Below are 18052 nucleotides of genomic sequence, written 5' to 3'. Positions count from 1 at the left end.
ACTCTTATAGAAGACTCAAATATATTGCCCTTTTTATCTCTTTTTTGTCTCTCTCTCATGCTTCTAGTTTTAATCAGCGAGAAACAACTTGTGAATAATGCTTCTGTCTGTAGTCAAGGTCAGAATGCCTGGGAAGAGTCTAGGGAGTCAGATAAAATGTTTCCAATTAAAATATTTATGTGCACCAGGTGGGCATATTATGGGATGTTGAGGAAGACCAATGTGGATGAAGATGAACCGGAAAGTGTACATTTATGATAAAAGGAAGTATCGGTAGGAGGCCTTATGATAATCTGTTAATTTGCTTATCCAGTCAGCTTTGTAAGTCTTAGTTCAATGATGAATGAATATGTATGATTTTACTGAATAAGGAATCTATTTTGCATAGAGCTCTTTATTATTAGCCTATTATTATTATTATTTTAGCTCCATGAGATGTTTTGGCTATAAGAGAGACAGATTGTGATGTCAGATTTTTTATTTTTTTATTTTTTATCACTGAGTGGCCAGACTTTAATTTAATTTAATTTAATTGTATTGGGGAATTTCCAGCACAGCTGCTCTCCTGATTTAAATGTTGCATATCAGTCTTCCTGGGGTCCAATTTAAATAATCTTTTGGTTACACACTAGTTGGCAGTGTGCCGCCTTAAACCAAGAAGGTTGGCTGGAATGGGGATGGGCCATAAAAGAAAAAGTGGAAAATACCTAAGTTCCCTATGACTGGTCAGAACTAACAGATTGGTTAAAACTGTATGAAATAGAGAGCTATGCCTGAGGTGGTCACATAGAGCTGGCATCATCTGGCTTTGTCGAGTGGAACAATAAAAGGTTTTGGCATCGCATCTGTAATTTTGGGGATTTTTTTTTTTTTTTTGCAAATAGAGAAGACTTTCTACAACAGAAGTAGGTAGTAGTATGGAAAGGTCTACATTTTTACTTAAACATGAAATGAATGACAGTGTTTTTCTAACGCTAGACATTTGCGGAGAATACAGATACAATATACTGTACAGAAAGTGAAATATTTAATTTTGTCAACACTACTTGTACCTATTGTGTATTGTTGTATTTATGATTTTGTAATGTATGGTGTATAAAAGGAATTAAAATGAAAATAAAATTAAAATTGAACTGGGGGAGGGCAGGACACAAGTTGACTGACACCATTTCCGATTTGCCAGAGTCACGTGATTCATCAAAACCGCCAAACTTTTGAACGCGCGCATCCGAGGGTTAATTTCGACAAAATATGTAAGTTTAATTATCTAAGTTACAGAAAACTCGAACAAAGTAAATGTTAAAGTTTTTTTATACAAGACACACGCAATGCTAGTTGAGTTAAGGCTGGTATTCGAGGTCGTTTCTTCTCATTGTCTGTCATGTTCCGTAGGACGCAGCACAACATACCGTTAATCGTTTTGAGCGATGAAGATGATGATGAAGGTGACTCCTTGATGACCCTCAACGATTCATCTGTGCTGATTGTTGAAAATGAGAGGAACGAACCAGGTAACGTTAGTCTGCGTTACACACATTTAATCATAAACAAAACCAAAAGTTACCATTTGTGACCATTCATATGCACCATAACAGTTTTTGGATATATACGTTAGCATAGCAATACCATGTTTTCTTTGACACGAACTGCAGTAACATTAATGCCATGGGTTATCAAAATGACCATGTTAATATATATTTTTGTTTGATATAGCCTACCATGGCAGTACCTCTTTGATATACCTTGGTATATACCATATGAAGACTAAAGATGGAAAAGCCTCTAAGTACCATCTGACATTTTCTTATAGAATGATCATTTTTATCAAGCTTGTATGTTTATGTTCAGTTGTTTCACTTTAATGGCAATAAAAATGATTTATTAATTGTCATTAGAGTGAAATTACAGAACTTACATGAGCTTAATAAAAATGCTAATTTTAGAAGAAAATTTCAAATGACACTAGGCTTTTGCATCTGAAGTCTTCATATATACTATGGTAATCATTGTCATCTCTCTGCTTCTCTTTGTTTTCTGTTGATCTCAGTTATATCCAAACATATTGAGGAGTTGGATGAGGACTTGGCCATCACATACTCCCAAACAGCAATAGTGCTTCCACATGCTAGATACGACTGCACCCTGGCTTTCTGGTCAGTAAAATAAGGGAGGCCACTGTCGGGTGAATGACTTGTGTTGTCTGTGATTGTTTATGTGTGTCATTGTGTGTTTGCTTGTTCTAGTCGAGCAGAGCAGGACGTCTCAGGACCTCTACATATTAATGCAAAGCACTGTGATCAGTGTTTTTGCTACATCTGTGACAAACTGGCCTCCACGGTGAGTTCACTAGCTTTAAACCTAAATCCAACTCAGTCTCATCTATCTAGGCCTTATGTTAGTTACTCGTATAAATGCAATGTCCCCCAAATCAGAAGAAGCAAAAGTTAATTAAATTTTGCTAACAGAAAGTAAATCATGTTTTTTTTATTGTGACTTTTTCGTGTTAAATGAAAGAAATCCCATTATTTTAATCCTGTCCTGACAGAAATTATTATTTTAGAATTTAAAGGGCGCCTATTATGCCCCTTTTCTAGGGCTGTAACGATACAGCAAACCCACGATTCGGTTCGTATCCCGATTTCTGACCCACGATTCGATACAAATCGCGATTCTTGCGAGGAGGGAGGATTTTAAAAGCCAAATAAATAAATAGCTAAAGCTATAACTCTGTTTTCTTGTAACAAAATACTTTTGAAAAACAAACAGAACTATACTCCATTGTGGAGATGATTCGAGCATGTTAAAAATTCTTCTGAGGTAACCGAGGCTTACTGTCTGTGCTGTAAACCACAAATAATATATTGCCTATTCCGCATGACCCGCATCTCAAGCGCAGGAATAACGCTTGCCACAAAGTAAACGCGCCTATATAGAGAGTTGCACACTTCCTACGAATTAGCCTAAGCAGCCATTTCTTTATGTTTTGAATTAACGTTAAATCAAGTAAAAGTATTTCAAGCTTTCTATGTAAGTTTCGATTCGTTTATGAGGTGAGTTCCAGTTTACGCGCGCGCCGGTGCCACACACACACACACACACACACACACACACACACACACACACACACACACACACACACAAGCAAACACCGCGCGCTTTGCTCACTTGCTCTGGTGTTTGCTTGTGTGTGTGTGTGTGTGTGTGTGTGTGTGCTCGCACGCGCACGCGCGTGTGGGGGAGAGGTGCGATTTTTGAATAATAATCAAATGATACCCAGCGATCTTCGAATATTATTTTTGAATAATAAATTCCCATACCTAATATGTAAAAGACACAGCCCTAGGATCTATTCTGGACGAGAAAGATAAGTCTGGGAAGGGGTGTGTCGATCGCGATCTGCCTTCTCACACCGCGACACAGGTTCGTGGATCTGAGTGTCGCGATTTCGGTTTAATATCGTAAATCGTTACAGCCCTACCCTTTTCACAAGATGTAAAATAAGTCTCTGATGTCCCCAGAGTGTGTATGGGAAGTTTTAGCTGAAAAAACCCCACAGATAATTTTTTGGGGGCTGAGAAAAACGCACCGTTTTAGTGTGTCTCCTTTAAAAGTTAATGAGATGCGGTTCCACGCACAGGGGGCGGAGACTAAACAGCTCACACTCAGAGCCAGGACAATCTCATCTCACAGAAACATAATATCAAAACAGAAACTCACAGTAACGGTGTTCGGGTCGGACAATAATGCCCACAGAGCTAGAGAATATGACAGTGATGAAGCCAATCAGCATATATGGGGATGATTAGGAGGCCATGATGGACAGAGGCCACTGGGCATATTTTGGCCAGGATGCCAGGGTTACACCCCTACTCTTTTTCAGAGTCAGGACCTCAGTTTAACGTGAAGGATGGATGTAATAACGAGAGTAAATGATGAAGACTGCTATGTTTATTCTAGCTTCCAAAAAACAAAACGCCTCAATCTCTTTCGGAGACATTCTACAGCTGCTCCAGCGTCGAAACAATGGCGGACTGTGTCCACCTCACTCAGGGCGGGTCTATGATCAAACTGCAGTGTCAATCAATAGTCGTGTGCGGGGCTTGTGCAATTCTACGTCACATTGCATTGATTCTGAGACAGTGCTTATGATTTATGGGGATTTAAAAAAACAACACTGGTTGAATTTTTATCATTATAGGGTGGTTGTGTGTACACACACTGCCAACACACATTTATGTTCAAACACCATGTAAAAGTGAATTTTGCATAATAGGTGCCGTTTAACATCAGCGTAAAAAACAAATACTACTATGCATTATACTAGTTTAACAGTTGAAAAAAAATATATATATATATATATTAATGAAAATGTGGACAATGGAAATGTCTTTTTTTCCTGAAGACAGTTTCTTCGTTTGGTGTGTTGATTGATACTTGGCCTGAATTGTGTTATTCCCTCTATACTATACCAGGCTAAAAACAAGGCCACTTTTTTGTTTGTGAAGCATTGGTAAAGTGCTATTACTTGTTGTGTTTTAAAGTGTGAGTTTTGGACCATCCCTGGCATTTGCCACTGTAATAGCCATAAGCGCAGCGTCTACTGGAAGGCCCTCCGGGATAAGAGCCTGTTGGGATATCTGCATGAGCTGAACTTCACCTTTGAGCCGCTGGATATGGATTCAGACCTACGACGTGCGGGTATGTTCTCTCACACGATTCAAGCTGTAGATTTATTGTCTCTTATGACATGTGCCAGCCTAAATCTTACAATTGTGTGTGTGTGTGTGTTTGTGGTAGAGGCTTCACTGCACAAATTTGCTGGTAGTTTGGCAATGAAGTATGCAACCTTCTTGTTGGGGTTTGAGAATTCAAACCTTTCAGGCTGTCGGTGCATTTGTCACCGCAACAATAACGACACTACACAGAGTCAAGCCTTCGGATGTAAAGGATGCCATAAACATCACTTTAAGATTCTGGAGTACGAGTGAGTAGTCCTCCTTTTATATTATTTTTAGTATAATTTTGCTAACTGCTATATAAAATTGGAAATCGGCCACAAATTGGTTAATTTAAGTTATGTAGGTGCAATTGATAAACTGAAATTAACATTACATTGATTGTTATTGCAGTATTAGTAAACTAGATTTTTAGCATGACCAATAGTAATAGTGATTCTTGTGGCTGAATACACAACATGACTTTTACTTAGAGTTTTGCCCCGATTTGCAGTCTAGAGGAGTCGACAATAGTTGCCAAAAGTTTGCGCCAGTCCGCAGATTTTGGGCTGTTGGAGTTTACAGATTCACAGAAAATCGCGAAGTGTATGATGGGCAGAGACTCTGATTTTTAGCTTCAGATTATGATTTCATCCAGTCGGAGGATATAAAAACATGTTTGATATTTTGAGCCGATTTGAGAACACAAATCGTAGTGTATGACGAGTCGCTACTGAAACCGAAGCTATTCTCTATTTACCTGTGTTTCAACAGAACGCTAGTTACAGAACATCAAATTAGCCTCAGTATTTGACTCATTGACGCTGGTAAAACAACTGACAGCGCCAACAACTGACTGCTGACTGCGCCACTCACCTCTAACTCCCGTTGTAATCGTTAAAGTCCAAACTGACTGCGTCAACTTCATTCAAATGTGCTTAAGAGTCGCTTTGTCAACTACTGTGGTCATCTGCAGATCCATGTTTGTTTCATATTTTATGCATCTCCAAGCAACAAGGCGTGTTTCTGTGTGCGTTTGCTGTGAATAAAAAAAAAAACGATTGGAAAGTCTGGTAATGTATGATGCCATGTTTTTCCACTGTGACCATTTACAAAGAAGACAAGTGTATGATGCCTAGTGTTTTAAATCTGTTCAGATTATAAAAGTTATGTAGTATATTCCAGCCTTTAGCGAACACCATGCTATACTAAAGTTTCTTTTCTGTTTTTTTTTTTCAGTTACACTGCTGTGAGTCAACATATCAAAATGTTTTTTAATGAAACAAAGAAAGAGAATCCAAAGGCTTCTGTTGTGATGCTATTAGGCGCCATCAAGCTTTTCGTCACTCACACTGTTCCTGGGTAAAATACTATACACTATTCCATATTCTGACCCCTTGTTTTGATATGTAATGCATAATAACATATCTTGGTTTGTTATGTCTCCCTTGCAGAAATATTCATGCTGCTACCACTGTATCCGAAACTGTGTCAATGCTCCTGTGGAGGTAATGCTACAAATATGTACTTTTGTGTTTACGTGGAAAGTCCTTTTTGCAGTTTCTAGTTTTCTTATAAACTGTATGTTTGTCTTCCAGATTTATGACGTATGTGTGGACGCTTTTAGTTGACTTCGATTTTTCCAGCACTTTCATAAAGCAACTGGAGTTTTTCTTCCTGAGGCTTCCTCTGCCTTCAAACTCCAGATTGCCAAAAAGGTAATAACACATACATGTGCTGTAACTTGGGTCTGGAAAAGCCATGCACTCTTTGCTTCTTGAAGAAAATTTCTTCCAAGATGATAATTTCAGTCGTCATTTGCACCACTTATGTTGTTTCCTAGTTGTTGTTTTTTTTTAAATCTGAGATTTTGCTTGTTGACACAATAATTGTTCAGTTGTGGTCTGCCATTGTTTTATTGATTAATGTTTAAATGGTCTTTTCTTTGGTTGCAGCCTGAGTGTGCTTCCTTGGGATGACCCCTTGCTCTCTAGCGTGATAAAAGGTCAAAATATCACTGGAGAGAGGCAGGTCAAAGGTCGAAAGACTCAAGTCTTGTATGAACCTCTGAGCGTGATTCAAGCGAGAGTCTGTAAACTTCAACAACAAAACAAGTAATGGCCCTTCCTTAGTGTACTTTTTATGCTTTATTTACTGCTTATCAAACCTCTTAATGTACTTCAATGATATATGCAATAAATCTGCACATGCATAATTCCACAGAAAGAATTCATACATCTGTCATTCACAAAGTTGTATGCATACTTAAAGGTAGATTCACCTAAAACTGTATTTTCTCACTACTCTGAAACATTATTTAAATGATACAAAATATTTAACAATGATCAGTAATAGTGTAGCACTGTGTTTAACACATTCTGCCCTTTTTAAAGAGGACCTATTATGCTTTCTTTAGTATGTAATGTTGCTGTTTGAGCATGAAAAAGGTCTGCAATGTTACAAAGTTCACTTCAAAGGGAGTTATTCTCTATATCAGTGCGCACTGATTCTGAATTCCCTTGAAACTCCTCAATTGTAGTCTTTGAGTTTTCTTCTGGGAACAAACACGTCACAATATTCCTCATTTAGGCATACGCAAAAAAGGGGGCGAAGCCTAGTTGAGTGGTGTTAGTAGTGTGTTGAAACCGGTGGTTATGGTAAGGGCCGTGACGTTTCTGAAACGCTCAAAGCGGTTGATCAATCACAACACACTGGTCCAGCACATTTTTCTTCATGGAGACAGGAACTAATCAGAGCTTTACTGACAGTCTGGGAAAGAGAGGTGCTGCAACAGTGTAATATATGTGGGAAAATTAGTTTTTTGAACATTCAAGCATGAAAACCTATTTTAGTAGACCCCAAAAACAAAATCAAGACTTTATAAAAGGGCATAATATTGTCTTTTCAAATTAATTCTGGGGATTTTTCCTTGTAAACAGCACAGAAAATGTAGGGCAAAAAGTTTGTAGATTCTGTGTAGGGCCAATAATTATTATTTGAGTTTATTGTGTTAAGTGTTATTGCTTAGGACCTCACTAACCTTAATAAAATAATAATAATAATCTACCCTTTAACACGTTAGGTACCGTGAGCTGGCTCGCTATCTGAAAGTTGTCAGAAGTACCAATAATCCCACGTGAGTGCAAGCTGCATATCATGAACATTGTTGTCATATAAGCAGAATATTATTACAATTTATGGTACAATCTTTCATTGTATGTCTGTCTGTCTGGTATTTAGGCTGCTGGGAATGAAAGACTTGGTTCCCCTCTACATGTGCAAGGTATATCGTAATAAGGCCTTTTCCTTCAGTGCTTTCTACCTTATTTAATATACTTCAGTTTTATACACTCATTTTAGACATTTAAGTCGGTACTCTCAGGATAATTCGTGGCCAGTATGATGATCTACACACCCCTACAAGGACACCCTTCATAAAATATAATTGATCTTAAAATGATAATTTGGTTAAGGTACATGATTGTGACAATGTAAATGCCCTCTCTTAAAGGGATAGTTCACTTCAAAATGAGAATTGTCATCATTTTCTCACCCTCAAGTTTTTTTCAAATTTCTTTCTTCTGCTGAACACAAAGGAAGATAGTTTGAAGAATGTCGGTAACCAAACAGTTCATGGACCCCACTGACTTTCATAGTATTTTTTGCCCCCCCCTACTATGGAAGTCAGTGGGGTCCATCCACTGTCTGGTTACCGACATTCTTCAAACTATCTTCCTTTGTGTTCAGCAGAAGAAAGAAATTCATACAGTTTTGAAACAGCTTGAAGGTGAGTAAATGATGACAGAATTCTCATTTTGAAGTGAGCTATCCCTTTAACTGCATTTCTGTTATGTTTGTGTGTTTAGGTTGCCGAATTCGGTGGAGCGGTCCACGCAATGCTATCGCCAATGCGCGGTGCCTCTTGCCCCGCCTCCCGACTCACACCTCCACAGTTCAGAGCTTACCTCAGAATTTTTACATCAGGCCAAGTCCCTGAAATAGCACAACAAGAATTTGATCCAGAAAATGGCCACATGATCATACCTGATCCTTTACTGAGCACCAAGTGGACACCCATTGAAGGTAGAGAATTGATAGTGTTTATCTTGATAGTGTTTTGCACTTGTTTTCCTGCATTTTTATGGATCTTCCCTTTAACAGATTCTGTATTACAAAAGCTCATCAACAAACAATGAATGTTTATGCTGAATACCAACCCTGTTCCTTCAATAAAGGTTCAAATCCGTTCAAGATGATGGAGGTATTGAAGTTTGCACTGAGGGTTCTGGACTGTAACGGTGCTGTTTTTGCAAATGTAGGTACAATGTTTATTTTATATAACTTAATCCACCTTATTTTTTTAAATGTAAGAGCAGGCACTGCCATTTGTAGTAGCAGTATTGTTCAGAATATAACTATTGTTATTGTATTGTATTCAGAATATAAGACGACTCCCCCTTTTCAAGATGTACCTTATGGAAAGTTTTTTTTAAGACCAAATCTTGTCTTTTAAAGAAAATACTTTATTTGAAAATAAATTTTATACTGCACATTTTTCATATTTAAAATATTTTTTTCTGGTAAAATACTGGTAAAATGTAGCAACAACAATCACATTCAGAAATAAACACTTTATAGCTTCCATTAAAATAAACTGAAGTTCTTATTTAGTACACAATGACTGATTTCTCACCTTTTTTATGTCCAGTGACAGATGTTTGCATGTCAAAAAACAGGTATTTGATCCGTACATTGACTGGCAAGTGCATCAATACGTAGCCGAAATAAGAAATGATGGGCCTCGCTGGTGGGTATGTTCAGCTCTTTGGCAATTTCCAATGCTTTCAGCTGGATGATGGCTGTGGTTATGGGCAACCCCTCATGTCTTTTTTTGGCTACGTACTGACACGCTTTCCTGTCAGTTTCTTCGAGGCGGCCGCTTTAATGACCACGTGAGCTTTTCTTTGACTGTTAGCTTTTTTAAGACTTGGTCTTAAAACTTAACTATTTTTGGGCTCGCCATCTTCTAACATTACACTCTGACACATCGTATGTCTTGGGTGCTTAATGAGAGTTGTTTATCAGTCCATAGGGAAACACTCGTTTTACACATATTTGGCACTCCCCATTGTTGCGGGTGTATTATTGACATGTAAAAGTTTAGACCCCGAATATAAGACCACACTTTTTTTTTCAGATGTATTTCCAAGAAAAAAAAACATTGTCTTATATTCGGAACAATACAGTATATTAATCGCTGGCCAGTGGCCACCAAACTATATTTTGCATTATTTATTAACATTCTGTCAGTGTTAAAGGCATTATTTAGCTGTTGCATACTGAATGTGTGGCAAACAGTCCAGCATCAAATGCCACCTATCATAAAAACATCAAAACCCATTGTGATTTCATTCATATTAACTCTGCATATGTGCTTATGAAGTCTGTCAGTGTGTACATTTAAGATCTGGTGTCTTTTATGACGAATGTCTTTGTTTGTAGTCAGAAACCTGGGTGTATCTGCTAAGCGTTGTCAGTTCCAGTTTTATTACTCCAGATGGTCTTGTCGTTGGTGCATTCTATGCCGAGCCTGACGTCACCTTTCAAGTGGTGAGGAGTGTTTATCTTGTGTCTGTCAGGATGGAGAACATACTGAGATGTTTTGGAGACAGATAGTTATGTGTTTCTGTTCAGGTGACCAAAGATTCTGCCAATGCAATTCTCAAGGAGCTGACACGGACTTCCCGTATACAGATCCCCAAAACCTTTGAGAATGTGAGTTTAATTAGTACTCTACAGTTTTTTTGTGTGTAAACCTTGGGCTATTCGTGACTTACATTTATGTGGCAAATGACATTATCTGTAAAGCAGTGTGTCTGATGCCCAATATAATCCCTGTGAATATAATGATAGTAAATGAGCACAAAAAAAAAAAAAAAAAAACTATTTAAAATATGCCAGGCATATTCAGAGTCCTAAGAAGAAATAAAGGATGATAAATAAATAATACTCTTTAAATACCAAGTGGGGCAGATCGAACCAGTTATATATTATACATTGTTTTGTCTTTTTGGTGTTATGTTTATTTATTTATTTTTCCATTAGGGTTATCCTGACCAGGCTAGACTGCTGTTAGCAACTCAGGCTTTGGTGCTGCGCATTTTCCACTCTCAGCTCAGCCCCATCCTCGATGTCATCATTTCCTTCAGGGTGCTTATTTTCTGTAGTTATTAGTTAAATTTAGTAGTTTTGGTTTTGTGTAGATTCATGTGTAATTGTGTGTATGTGCTATTTGCCTTCAGTTCAACCACTGGGCGCTCCGTTGGTTCTTCAACAGTCTGCTGGGGAGGCCGGATGTGCTGCACTTCATCCTGTGCTGTCTTCTGCAGGAACTGTCTCATGAGGAGCAGTACCAACTCATACAGGGGTAAGTCTGTGTGCTCACACACACCAAAACTGAAAACAAACATATATGACAAGCATGTACATGCTCTATATCTGTTTCAGAACATGGAGTGAAACTGAACATTCCCTAGTTGCATCCTTCCTCTGCTTGTACTTCCTGGAAAACAGTGTGATTCTAGACTCCCACACCTACCCCATCAATAGCTTGCTTGCCACTTGGAATGAGTAAGAAGCAGCAGTCAATCACTATAGTAAATTCATGATATGTCATATTTCAGCACTGAAGGATGTTTGTTATGATGTAGATGTACATGCATGAATATTAAAAGAGGTTATTTCTAATTGAATATTGGAATTGCGTTGGACATTTAGGATATTCCTAATACACCTTACCCAGAGGGATATAAAAAGGAAGATCGGCAATAAAACATGAATTCCACTATAAAGCAATTGGATAATTTTGTTCATATTAAATGCATATAAACATATGAAGTTTAATTTATCAACAATTTGCATTCTATTTGATTTCAGATTGTACTACCCTTGGCAATTAAGCTTGAGACTGCAACTTGAAAACAATGTAAGAATCTTTTCCTTTAAAGACTTGGTTTAACACATTTTTTACAAAGATATAATTAGATCTCAATAACCCAAGTGTTTTTAAGGTGACCTGCTCTTCTCTCTCTTGCAGGTGGCCAGACTTACTACAGAAAAGCGTAAAATCCTGCAAAAAATCCAACGCCACGGAGAATTAGCCTAGCCAACATCCGGAACTAATGAACATTCACTGCATTTCATTACATGCAATAAGTTTGGATGAGATCAATGTTTCACTTATCCTTTATTATCTGCTGGGGAAGTGTTTTATCCCAATGTTTTTCTTTGGCAAAGTGTGAGAAACACTTCTTGACTTCGCTGTGAGACTCACTTCTAATATAACGGATCTTGTTAATTGCACATTTTTCAGTCAATTCAGTTATTCAGAATTTTAAAACTGTAAAAATTAAGAACTATCTTTATTATGTATATATTAACATTTGACTTTTCGACAAAATGGAGAAACTGTACAGTTTTAATGTATAGAAAGGGTGCCTCTAATGTTTAAGGTTACAAGAGGTAGTTCTAAATTTTTTCTTTGCCAAGTTTTTTTGCTTTTTTTGTAAAATGACCAGTATTTTGTAACATTACAGTATTGTGATTAATAGCTGGAGCATGTAAAGCAAAATTATATTCAGAAACAGAACAATATACAAATCTTTAAGCATCAGCAGTAATGCAAATAAATGACAGTTTAAAATGCAACACTGAAAAGCTGTTTAATATTGCTTTGTTACAGACCATTTAAGGTTGTGAACTATGACGGTTCTTAGGGATCTTTGCAAAAATACTGTAAATATTCTATTCAACTGCCTTTGTAAACAATATTCCAAAGCATGCAGAAAATGTAAAGACTATACTGTTACAGATGGGCAAAAACAACTAGATGTGCAATCTAAGCTAAGTATAACTACTGTACAGTGCACAAATCGTTGACTAGTTTGTGTGTTTCAGTGTTTGAAAATGGAGGTTGTGGTGTAGCTGAATTGGAGGACATTGGGTGGAATCTCCATGAAGTTTTGTTTAATGAGCTCAGATAAATAGTTGAGGATTTTCTTATCATCTTTGTGAAATTCAGAAAGAAAACATTTTGTCCATGTACTTTCCCTAGCCCTTCTGGGTGTAAGGCAACCATGTAAAAATGTTAAAAGGAATGCTCTGGTGACAAGCTTGCTTTGCACACTTTGAGCAAACATGAAGTAGGTGTTTCCACGTTTAAAGTTGCTCCTTGGATCCACCAGCAGGTTGATTAGAGTACCACTGTAGGTCGGGCAGCGCAGTGTCTTTTGATCCACATCTAGAACACTGATGTATCGGCTATAATGGCCCAGGCAGTGAGGCAAAGTTGTGCGAGTAAAACAGCACATCCTGAGTAAATATAAAAAACAAAAATATTGTCAAGGTGGCTTCAACGTAGCTAACAGTGTTTATCCTAATGTCATTGCTGAAAGGGTAATTAGATTCTTGTTTGTATACATCCCAAGTAAAGTGCCCCTTTAATAGTTAGTGTCATTTAAGCTCATTAACAAAGCAATGAATGTTTATGCAGTACAGGTGAAACTCGAAAAATTAAAATATCGTGCAAAAGTTCATTTGTTTCAGTAATTCAACTTTAAAGGTTAAACTAATATATAGACTCATGCAAAGTAAGATATTTCAAGCCTTTATTTGTTGTAATTTTGATGATTATGGCTTACAGCTATGAAAACCTTTTCACAATATTCTAATTTTGAGTTTGGGGTTTTCATAGTTGTAAGCCATAATCATCAAAATTATCACAAATAAAGGCTTAAAATATCTCACTTTTTGCATGTAGGCCTAATGAGTCTATATATTAGTTTAACCTTTTAAGTTGAATTACTGAAATGAACTTTTGCGCGATATTCTAATTTTTTGAGTTTCACCTGTATATCAGTGGCATGCAATCCTGCTCCTGGAGATCTATATTGTCAAATTATGATGTATTGACCTTCCTATAATACTATTTCTGGGTCCAAGTCTCTGCTCTGCTTCAAATGAGAATACTGTCTCACAGCCATTTATGAGCACTTAATTTATTGCACACATCTAAGCTAAGTTTTTCAAAGCTCATGATTTACATCAGTCTCCAGGCTTACAAAGACCCAGACACCAATATTTAAATGATTCAGAAAAGATGAATTACTGGCCACCTAAGATTTGTAGTATGGCAGTAAAGGTTATGATCATGATTTGTAAGTACTACAGCCGCCCGTTTGTTTCATTTTGTACCAGGAGCGTTTGGACTCAGAAAAGGTGAAGTGTGATGTCTGACTTAACTGGATACCTTCCTGTTTACTCCCAATAAATATGCCAGAACTAGCTAATTAAGATATTTGAGTTAAAAACAGGCATTCAAACAAGATTATGATGCTTAGTTAATGTTACCTATTAAAGCCGATGAGTTTCCAGTTGAGCAGGTCAGTAAGCTGCAGCGGCATTGAAGTCCAAGGTTGAATGCTGTCTCTGTATCTACTTGGATGTGGCATGTACACAGACAGTGCTGTAACTAGTCGTCTCACTGCAGCCTCCTCGCTGCCTAGTACCACCAATGTTCGGCCACTCAGAAGGCTATACACTGCATGCACTGCAAAGGGAAACTGTCGCAAGAACTGCAATGCTGCCCGCCCTACTCTGCCACGCCTTCGTCTGGTCCCACCTTCTTTTTTCCACCCGGGAAGACAAGCAGAGAAAGGGCATTCGGATGTTGTGGAGGCGGTGGTGCTCCGATAGCTGAAGCAGTCTGACAAATCATCAGGTACTGTCCGACAGGGCTCATCAGACAACGAGAGAGGGATCGATTCTGTTGCATGACAGGCATCTTGGAAGCTTGACCCACCCAGGAATAAAGTATTAGGACAGTCAGGTGGAGTCAGGGTGACAGCAGGATAAAAACTGTGCGGATCCTCCAAACAGGCAGCTCCATGATCTCCAGGAACATTTCCCACCCCGAAAACACATTCAACATTGTTGTCTTGTTTTTGACATCTGTCTTTCTCATCATTCTCTTGCTCTGGGCTTTCCTCGTCAATTGCGCAAGGGTATAAGGCACGCAATTCTTCTTGTAGGATGGATTCTGTTGTGCTAAGCACCTCAATGCTGTCTTCACTGCAAGTCCGTCTGGTAGGTACCCTCCCTTGCCGTAGACCCTCCATGGCAGTTGTAGTGGACAAAGGTGCTGGACTTTGCAGTGCTGTATCCATTGGTAAATTTGAACCTTGGGATCTGAAGGACTTCTCCGTCCCTAAGACCTCGATACTATCTCCACTACTGATACTGGTCTTCATCAAAGCTGAAACATATTCCTCATTTTCTTGACAATCCAGGGCTGTAACTACTCCCTCATTTTCCATTTCAGCCTCTACTGAGGCGGTGTCGGATGTCAAGGGTAGGTTATGCTCGGAAGGGGTATTTACAGAGCTGGGTACAACTGGAGATTGGCTAGATCCAGCCAACTCTAATTTGATTGGCACCATTTCAACACAGGAGGCATATGACTCAAGACTGACAGGTTCACTTAGAATTGAGGGTGTGGGAAGAAAGGACGGTTGTCGCACTGAATGTTGACCAGCTATTTCAGTCTGTAATCCAGCACCCTCTTCCAAGTCACATGGATCCTCAAATAAGAAATTGGTAGATTTAAGGTTGCGGAGAAGATTATGGCAGAGGAGTTGTGTGTAGAGATGGCAAATATCTCCTCTGAATGTCCTCTCTATGGAGTACAGTTGCTGTAGAGCCTGTTGGTGGAAGTAGTCGTCACACAATTCCTCAAGAGTTTTCAGACGCTTGTCAAATCGGCAAGATGAAGTGGAGTTAATCAGCTGCAGAGAATGCGAGGGTGTGTTTGTGTAAGAAAAAACATTGCATTCTAGCATTGGGTCAGCAAGTTGATCGTGCCTTAAATCATCCAGGTCAAGTTCCAGAGAATGAGGGAGGTCATCTGGTTCGTAAGGGGAGTACTCAGAGTTTCTAAGCTTCCTGGTTGGGTAGCAAGTGACCTGTTTTAAAAGACTTTTAAAATCCTGAATTGATTTTTCTACTGTGGCCAACTCCTGTTCTTTGTTAGCCAATGGCATTGGGCAAGATGCTTTATCCTGCTTGTTTCTTCGATCCCCAAACCGTTTATCTTTCTCGTGTGTAATACATGACCTATTCTCATATTCAGACTCTACTTCCGCCTTTCTTGAAATCCCACATCCGTCTTTCGCTTGTAATTTCATTTCAGTTTCACACTTTTTCAGTTTCACATCTTCTGTATTTCTATCTAATGTAGGCATACCATTCAACATCCATTCCCTTTCATTGGTGCACTTCACAGATGCATTATTGAACTCTCTTTCTATCTCTCGACGTAACATGACTCTTGTATACTCCAGATCTCTTAGTTTTATCTCCAGTTCATTCGCAAAGTTCTTCCTGTTCCCCGTTTTCAGACATTCAGAGACTTTGGAGAACTCTGTGGAAAGCTCCTGGAATTGTTGTATGATTTTATTCTCATCAGATGACACATAGGCAAGGCACAGTGGTCGCACAAACCCTCGAGCCTCCAGATCATAGAGTGTAAGGTGGTGCACATATGCAAATGCTCCTTCTCTAGAATCCCCTAAAACTACCTTTGAGTCTTCTACAAAGTTCAGTTTCAAAGAGCCACAACCCGCCGAGCTGGCGAGAGAGGACTGATAGTCCATTGACATAATCCGAAGGGAGAAGTAGTTCAAATCAAACGTCCCACAAGCTTTGGTTTCAGGAGGAACAGTAAGCAAAGGTTGGGGCCCAACTTGCTCTGAAAACTCTGATAAAAGAATAAAGTCCTTCTTAAAATTAGCACCAGACATCCTGGACCACGGGGTGATATTTCCAGTGTAGGGATACATGGGCACAGACAGTTCCTCTGGAAGAGCTGATGGGTCTATTTCACTGAAATCGGTTTCTTTAGTAAAAGCCACTAAGTCTGGAGAACTAATCATGGTGGAAAAAAATGTTTGAAATAACCGGACAGGGGTGTAAAAAATATTGTGAAATTATACTTAAATTAAAATGTTTCACAAAATTAGTTGTGATTTTTTTGTCTTTAGTAAGGTTATTACATGTCAAAAATGAAACCTAAATACTGATATCTGCTAGTTAAACTTTACATTCAGCAAAACCTGATTTTATAGTAGTTTTACAGTACATGTAGACATAGTTGTTTATAGACTGATCTACTGCATTTACATTCAACATATACACATTCCCCATTTTTCACTATAGTTATGATTAAAGCATTGGTTTAACTATGTTGTGATGACTGCTAAAATTTCTTCGCGAGAACAATAGACATAACTGTGGCTAATTAAGTGGATTTCATTGGCTGTTTCAAATAAAAATAGCAGGATGTCAATTTGACAGGCTTGTTACTTTACTGAAAAAAACAAAACAAGTTATAAAAGAATAAACGAGTTTTTAATTTAAGTATGCACTTTGTTGTACACTGAAGGTCTACAATTTTAATCAAATAAAAAATTTGACTTCTTTAATTGCGGAAATGTCATTAAAGGTATAAGCATTAAGTTGTATCAGTATTTAAGTACAAATTCCATAAAATAATACTAAAATAATTAAACTTGTCACTCACATACTTTACACCCCTGAAACCGGCATCTTCAGTGCTGTCCATCCAGTCCAGGAGGTCTAGTTTTACTACGTTACGTATCTCTAAGTAAACTGATTTGTCTCCAGACCCGAGAATAATAACTGTTAACTACTTAAAAACCACAAGCATGAAATTATCCAGTTCTCGCCGATTTAAAAATTACATGCCTGATACAAAATACGAACCATGACATAAACGCAATGTCATGAAAACTGACAGGTCAATTCAGAATAATATAGGTATAAATCCGTTCGCGGACGGCAGCGGGAGTAACGTTACAGCAATACACGAGAGTAGTTGTTGGCTAATTTTTAGAAGTTAGTTTAAGTCGTTGTTTAGAAGTAAACAAACATTAAAGCGCTTCCCGGAGAGCAGTAACTGAAGCAGCCTTTGCCATAGTTAGCCATGTGACACCTCTGGTTAGGGGGGGGCTCAAACTGGTTTCCGCCTCAGACCAATTCCTCAAAATAACTGTGGAAAAATAAGACGTGCTCGTGCGTTTTTTGTTTTACAGTGTGGAGAGATACATATTTTAAAATATTACCAACTGTAATTAATTGATAGGCAACGACAATCAAAGAAAATCGTGTTAATGTATTTTAGAAAACAAACTTTATTTTACCAGCCAATCCTTTTACATCTTAAAAAAAATAACTTTTTAGAATAACACTTCAAAAAGAAATAA

The 18052-nt window shown here is 38.1% G+C and overlaps 2 protein-coding genes across 2 annotated transcripts; one reads left to right on the top strand and one right to left on the bottom strand.

The window, feature by feature from the left end:
* The first annotated feature begins 676 nt into the window (after positions 1-676).
* Positions 677-13300, top strand: LOC307000169 (uncharacterized protein). The gene is made up of 22 exons (XM_079615566.1): positions 677-905; positions 1184-1253; positions 1393-1511; positions 2048-2153; positions 2244-2337; positions 4542-4698; positions 4798-4984; positions 5955-6077; positions 6170-6223; positions 6314-6433; positions 6671-6829; positions 7798-7851; positions 7956-7998; positions 8582-8798; positions 8951-9030; positions 10218-10325; positions 10410-10490; positions 10821-10925; positions 11018-11142; positions 11223-11345; positions 11652-11700; positions 11812-13300. Coding segments are annotated over exons 2-22 (2175 nt in total). The 5' UTR covers positions 677-905; positions 1184-1251; the 3' UTR covers positions 11881-13300.
* On the bottom strand, positions 12668-17784 carry smcr8b (Smith-Magenis syndrome chromosome region, candidate 8b; the record flags this gene model as incomplete). The annotated part of the gene is made up of 2 exons (XM_079615565.1): positions 14124-17784; positions 12668-13085 (listed from the first exon to the last, which is right to left on the bottom strand). The coding sequence occupies exons 1-2, from the start codon at positions 16700-16702 to the stop codon at positions 12668-12670; spliced, it is 2997 nt and encodes a 998-aa protein (XP_079471691.1). The 5' UTR covers positions 16703-17784.
* Positions 17785-18052: the final 268 nt, after the last annotated feature.

The sequence above is a fragment of the Phoxinus phoxinus genome (assembly GCF_949152265.1).
Source record: "Phoxinus phoxinus genome assembly, chromosome: 6".
Taxonomy (NCBI): Eukaryota; Metazoa; Chordata; class Actinopteri; order Cypriniformes; family Leuciscidae; genus Phoxinus; species Phoxinus phoxinus.
Note: the sequence above shows the minus strand (reverse complement) of the source record. Positions and strands in the feature narration are given on the sequence as shown.

What these genes read in the sequence shown, in the direction of transcription:
- LOC307000169 (XM_079615566.1), top strand. An exon ending in GTGACAAACTGGCCTCCACG is followed by an intron (nt 2,338 to 4,541) that starts GTGAGTTCACTA and finishes TGTGTTTTAAAG; the next exon opens with TGTGAGTTTTGGACCATCCC. An exon ending in AAACTTCAACAACAAAACAA is followed by an intron (nt 6,830 to 7,797) that starts GTAATGGCCCTT and finishes TTAACACGTTAG; the next exon opens with GTACCGTGAGCTGGCTCGCT.